This window comes from Impatiens glandulifera, chromosome 8 (assembly GCF_907164915.1).
Source record: "Impatiens glandulifera chromosome 8, dImpGla2.1, whole genome shotgun sequence".
NCBI lineage: Eukaryota > Viridiplantae > Streptophyta > Magnoliopsida > Ericales > Balsaminaceae > Impatiens > Impatiens glandulifera.
Genome location: NC_061869.1, coordinates 1,702,997 through 1,709,739, shown reverse-complemented (window position 1 = coordinate 1,709,739; position 6,743 = coordinate 1,702,997). Strand labels below are relative to the sequence as shown.

Below are 6,743 nucleotides of genomic sequence, written 5' to 3'. Positions count from 1 at the left end.
TAATAAAATGAAATTCTCGAGAAGAACGATTAACTCTCCGACAGACAATGAATATCAGAAAACATCATAATAATAGTATTATGAATTATACGCATTTGACGATTACAATCATTGAAAGTTCGACAATTTCTCTTCAACCAGATAGTTCACCAAAAAATAATTTGGATGGTAACCCTAATATGTAGGTCTGTCATATTAGCCGCATTAATCTAAACTTCTTAGTAACTATTTAAATACTTTGACATCACTCAATGAATCTCAGTAATACTCTACAAATGACTTTAAATAATAGTCACTCATCGACGATGCAAAAATAAGTGAGTTGCCGATTCTACTTCTTTTTGACACATACGACAATGACTAGCCATAATACAATATTTTCTCATGCATATATCATTTGTTAGAATTACACCATGAATAACGTTATATTCAAAGAACGAGATCTTTGATGAAATCTTTGACTCTCAAAGTTTTTCCTAATAAAAACAACATGTAGCAATGCCCCACATGGAAACTATTCATATCTTATTAACGCATAATGTCTTGTTCAGATGATGACACTTGTTTGCGTTCAATCAAAAGTAAACTCTATTATGGAACGAAGTTTTCATTATGTTTAATCTCCTTCTATATATAATCATGTCCGGCCCGGGTAAGGCAACCTATGCAGTTGCATAGGCCCCCCACTTTTATAGGCCATATTTTTTAATATTTAATAGTATTGTATGATTAATCTTTTTTTTCTCCTTTAATATTAAATATATATTATACAATATATATAAATATTTTTTTTTATCTCCTTTTTAATCTCTTATTATATTAATTATTTATATATAATTTTATATTATTAAAATTAATTAATTTATTTTTATTATTTTAGGGGTCAAAAAATTTAAATTTATATTGGGCCTCAAATTCTCAGGACCGGCCCCGTATATAATTCGGTTAGCGAAACCACTCTATCAAAAATCAAACATGATCTTTACTGCATATAGTAATGAAAACAAACTCAGAATATGCAATAGCTCTACTTAATATTATTTAGATATTATGAAGAAAGAAGAATAAGTATGGTTTAATAAATATTCTTATTAAATTATTCATTTATTTTTCACATGTAAATAATTTAATATTTTTCATTTTAATATTTAATTTTAAGTTTTATAAAATAAATTAGTTAATTTTTGTCACAAAACAATTCATCCTTTTGTTGAATTTTAACTAAATATACAAAAAAAAAAAAAAAATCTTAATACAATATTAAAAGCTCAATAGTTTCTTAGTTAATCAAATATTATTTTATTAATTTTCTCATTAATTCAATTATTCAATTTATTAACAAAAATATAATTTATTTAAAAAATATATTATTTTATATTAAATACCCTTTAAAATTTCTCAAAATCACCCCAGTCAATCTTTTTTAAATAATTTAATATTTATTTAAAATAAACAGACAATTTAGTAATTTATTAGTGTAATTAAATAGTTATTAACATTTTAGGAAAGTATATATGTTTAAAAATGATTATATTTATTTATTTTCTATGATAAAAAAAAATATATAGAAAGAGATGAAAAAGAATTGAGGAGAAACTAGATAGAGACTAAAGAGAGGAGAAGATAGGGTCCATTTGCACACAAAAAGAGCGGTCTATGTGGAGACAGTTTTTCGAAATGCGATTGTGACTTGTGAGGGTAGGGTTTCTTGCACTAGGGAGTGGCCAGCAAATTCTTATTTTTTTAAATAATAACTTAATACTTTTTTATTCAAATTAATATACCCTCTCTATTCACATTCATTTGTTTTATTGTGGACATCACAATAATAATTAATTTATACTATTTTGTAGTCATCTCTATTCTATTTTAAGTCAAAATATTGGAAATAAAGTTTTTTTTATTGTATTTTCCTTTTTGGTGTAAAGTAATTTTTCAGCATAATAGAATGATTTCTTAATATATTAAGTAAAAAATATTATAAAATAAATATATCATCCAATAACTATAATATAATCAGGAGAAATGATTGAGAGATAAAATTTGAAAAGAATTTGAAAAAATAATAAATTTTCTCTCTTTTTTCTCTCCTCGTATTTTATCCATTTTCCAACCAGTGATATGGTAACACGTCTATCACAAATTCCTCCCATATTCCTCCTTAGATAATCAGGTCTCTCTAAATTTGAGGTTCTTATTTTTTTATATTTAAACATGATATATTAAAAATATAATAGGTCTATATTTAGATTAACAAAATTAATTAATATGGTTAGTTAAATGTTATAAAAATATTATTAAGAGTACTAAGACTCTTTTTTCTTTGGAAAAAAACTGTAGAAAAGTTGAAAATGCATCATTTTCATGTTCCCTTATAATAACAATGGAGGGTGTTTTTACTAACGATAACAAAATGGAGTGTGTTTTTTTTTCAACATTCAGGTTTGAGTTAGTGTTGTGTTTTTGTTGATATGACATATTATTTAAGTAGAATCGGATTGTTCGTCTTGAATTGTTATAATCCGTATAATATTTTTAATCTTTGGTGGGTCATATATTGCTTATATTTTTCGATAATGTTGGTGATCATTTATTAAGTTTGTGTTCATCTCCTCCTTTGTAGCAAAAGATATGGGTGTTTGAAATGAAATTATCTTTGATAGAAACTCACTTATCGAACTCATTTGTGAAAAAAATTGGTTGATTTGTCAAAGATTAATCATTGCATATGAGAAAGTCACTCTTATTTCTGATTTCAAGGTGCTCTAATCTTTATTGTTTGTGTCATTCACTTTTGTTTTTATTCTGGTTATTTTTTCTATTTTTATCTTGTTGGTTCATTCATTTTTTTGGTAAATACATGTTCGTTTAAATCATGAACTCTTGTAATCGTTTATATTTTTCAGGTCTTTTTTATTTAATGACACTATGTCATTTTAAAAAAAAATATGGTGTTATCGGATTGAGTTATTTTTTAGTTTTCTAACAAAAAGAGTTTTTACATCTAGATGTTCTTTTATATGTATTCTCTAATATTTTATTTTATGAGTGTCTCGTTATTTTATTCATATTTATAGATATTATTTATCATTTGACATATTTTTTCAGGGTCGCTGAATTGATTTATTCGACTTACTCCCTATCTGATTTATCGAGAACTACTTAGTCCCAACTCCTTAGTCCCAACTAGGGATGGCAATTTGAAACCGCCCCGCGAAAACCGAACCGAATTGCCCCGTTTGAGATGGTTTTTCCCCGAAACCGAATGGGAATGGAGCGGGGATGGTATTTGTGTCCCCCGCCCCGACCCGCCCCGATTTCATCCCGAATCTACCCCGAATCTGCCCCGAACACCATAAACATAATTAAATATATTAAATTATCAATATATTTATTTATTCACTATATTTTATAAGAGTAGTAATGTTATTTCTTTATAATAATATAAATTTTAATATATTATAATATATATTATATTAAAAAACTTGTTTATATAATTTTATTGTATAATTTTTATTTTATTTTAAATAAAAATAATTATTAACGGTGCCTCGCGGGATTCTCTGAAACCGAAAAAAACCGAACGGGGCGGGGATGGTATTAAAAAATTCCCCGAAATTAAAACGGTGCGGGGACGATAAATGCATTCCCCGCCCCGAACCGTCCTATTGCCATCCCTAGTCCCAACTCCTAGAGAAGTCTTAGAGAGCTCACATCCAATATAATATATATTTTTAAAAATAATTATAATTATAAAAACTACAAATTTCTAATTTGATTTGAAAAGGATGATTAGAAAAGAGTGTATGTTGATATAAAATAGATTAATATTGTGATACAAAAAAGGACCGATCATCTCCACCCCGGTCGGTCTCCCGAGTTCTCATCCCTCTTCATCTTCTTCTTCTCTTTTTCCGTCTCTCTCTAAAAAGTTCGATTGTGACTGCGGATAGAAAAGTGGTGAAAAAAGGGCCCTGCAACTTCTCTCTATTAACTCCATATTTATGTACCCTCTTCCTCCTCCTCCTTCCGCATTGTTCTAAACACGATTTCTCTCTCACCATCTCTCTTCTTATACATGTACCTCAGACCTTGCAGTCGGCGGCAGGTCGGGAGATATGCCACGGCCAGGACCCAGACCTTACGAGTGCGTAAGAAGAGCTTGGCACAGTGATACCCACCAACCAATCAGAGGTTCAATCATCCAACAAGTTCTAAGGTACTTCTATCTATCAATCTAGCTAACAATATATGGCGATTCGCTTGTTTTCTTTGTATAAAGCTTCCATTTTTATGATATTAGGGTTGTTCATGAGAGTCACAGTTCTTCCACAAAACAGAACAGAGAATGGCAAGAGAAATTACCTGTTGTTGTATTGAAAGTTGAAGAGATCATTTATTCCAAAGCCAATTCTGAGGTTTCTTCATTTTATCTAGATATTGATTGATTGATTGATTGATTTCAAGATGCTTCATTTGTTGTTTAGACAGAGTATATAGATGCTGAAACACTTTGGGAACGGGTTAATGATGCCATTGATACGATCATAAGAAGAGATGAAACCACAGAGACTGGAGACCTACTGCCTCCATGTGTGGAAGGTGTTTGTTTCATTAGTCCATATTTTTGCAAAAACCCTAAATTTACTGTTGATTTGTGCATTCAATCATAGTTCATCCCACCATGAATTTTGTGTGCAACCCTAAACTCGTTTTGCTTTTTTCGTTTTTGGGATGTGCAGCTGCTCTTAATTTGGGGTGTGTTCCAATAAGAACATCCAGAAGTGAACGGAATGCCCAACAAAGAAATTATCTATACACAGGAGGAGTTGTTCATGATGAAGCTGTTGATAGAATGAATCAATTTACCATTATAAGACCTGCAGTTGCGAACCAAACTCTCCCTAATAGGTCCTCATCTACTTCATTCTATTTGCCTACAATACGCGAGGAAGAAGCTCCTTCTTCGAGCAATAATCAGTTTGCCATAAACTCTCTGGGTTCAGTTTATCCTCCTCATTACTATGGCCAAACATTCTGTAGACAGACTCTTTTGTCAAAACCAGAGTGTGCTAAAATGGGCTGCTTACAGAATCTTTTCCCCCATGAAGAAATTGACGACAAAGGAGTAGTTCTGACAAACAAGAACAAACACAATGAGACGCCTGATGAAATGACATGCGATTTATCCTTGCGATTGGGGTTCTTTTCCGGGAAATGAATCTGATGGTGGTTATTTTAATAACCTTACACGATTAAATTTGGTGCTTATCAGGACAATGATTTCACTCTATTTGATGAAAGACTGAGAAAACACACAATGGTCATAATTCAGATTCGAGCTTTAGGAAAGTGCTAAGATTCTTCATTGGACATTGATGAAGAAGATGATGATGATCTATAGATGATATGATTTGTACAAAGAGTGAGTTATTTATTACAATAACTCTCTCTATTTGCTAGTTTTTGTTTCTTGTAAGTTAGTTTTTATTTCAGTGAATATCGCGAACAAAACTAATTGTTTGAACAAATAGGTGTTTCTTGATGCTTCTTAATGGAAAAAAAATAGTTTAATTCTTTGTTTTGGTCTCATTTGGATTCGGTTTTATGACTATTTCAAGTTTAATGCAAAGGAAGAGAGATTGAACTGCTGAAAGACATCAACTTTATTCATCTAATTTCACTACAATACATACACACAATCAAATAACCTCAAATTTATTATTACAGAATGGCCTGCCCAGTTTCCATATTATACACAATATATGTATACCACCTCTTTCAAATTTTAGATTACAGAGTCAATCCCATGACAAAGGCCAACAAAGTGCAGACATATCCAAAAACGGCCAAGCTTCTCGGTGGTGCGGAACTAGGTGGCGGTGGCGGAATCGCGTTAGTAGGAGGAGTTGGGGTCGTAGGCGGGGGAGATGTGGGGATTTCAGGGGAACCTGGTGTTGGGGGAGGCGACGACGTGTCTGGAGAAGGTGGTGGCGATGGCGTGGCGGGTGCAGGGGGCGGTGAAGGCGTGGATGGAGCAGGGGAAGGAGATGGCGTGGCTGGAGCAGGTGGTGGCGACGGGGTGGCGGGTGCAGGGGTCGGTGAAGGCGTGGATGGAGCAGGTGGTGGCGAAGGCGTGGCCGGAGGAGTGGTGGAGGCGGTGGTAACATTGATGGATAGTTTCTGACCGTTGAGACAATGTCTGCCAAAGGTGCAAATAAAGTTGAACTCGCCAGTGGCGTTTAGAGTAACGTTTGCCGGACCGACGGTTTGCAGGGTAATCGGACCATTGGTATTGCATAAATCAAAATTGACCTTTGTAACGCTAGCCACATCATGTGATCCGGTCCCAAAGTTGAACACTGTTCAATAAAAAAAAACATTTTAGTGTCTTAAATCGACTATTTTTAGTGTCTTAAAAACTTACTACTATTAATACACAAATATTATAAGGTAACTGAATTACCTAAAATGTCGCCAACACGGAAAGTAATTGTAGAAGCCCAAGTGGCATAATCGGTGGCTCCGCCCCCGGGTACACCCCAACCCAAGTTATCACGGACGGTGTATGTGGCGCCAGTGGCGCTCTGCACGACGAGAGCCACCACGGCTAGGGCGACGATTAGGAATTTTCCGGCCATTAATTGTGTGTTCTCTTCTAAACAGGTCGCCCTTGTTCTATAATGCATTATTTTGTATGGGGGGCTTTTGCTTTATATAATGTGTTATAGGTTACAAATTAT

The 6,743-nt window shown here is 33.0% G+C and overlaps 2 protein-coding genes across 2 annotated transcripts; one reads left to right on the top strand and one right to left on the bottom strand.

Annotated features, from left to right (window-relative positions):
* Positions 1-3,878: 3,878 nt before the first annotated feature.
* Positions 3,879-5,658, top strand: LOC124911327. The gene is made up of 5 exons (XM_047451796.1): positions 3,879-4,006; positions 4,090-4,219; positions 4,304-4,418; positions 4,488-4,602; positions 4,743-5,658. The coding sequence occupies exons 2-5, from the start codon at positions 4,119-4,121 to the stop codon at positions 5,219-5,221; spliced, it is 810 nt and encodes a 269-aa protein (XP_047307752.1). The 5' UTR covers positions 3,879-4,006; positions 4,090-4,118; the 3' UTR covers positions 5,222-5,658.
* Positions 5,643-6,667, bottom strand: LOC124911328 (cucumber peeling cupredoxin-like). Its single transcript, XM_047451797.1, has 2 exons — positions 6,467-6,667; positions 5,643-6,362 (listed from the first exon to the last, which is right to left on the bottom strand). Exons 1-2 carry the CDS (start codon positions 6,639-6,641, stop codon positions 5,794-5,796), a joined length of 744 nt encoding a protein of 247 aa, XP_047307753.1. The 5' UTR covers positions 6,642-6,667; the 3' UTR covers positions 5,643-5,793.
* Between the last annotated feature and the right edge of the window lie 76 nt (positions 6,668-6,743).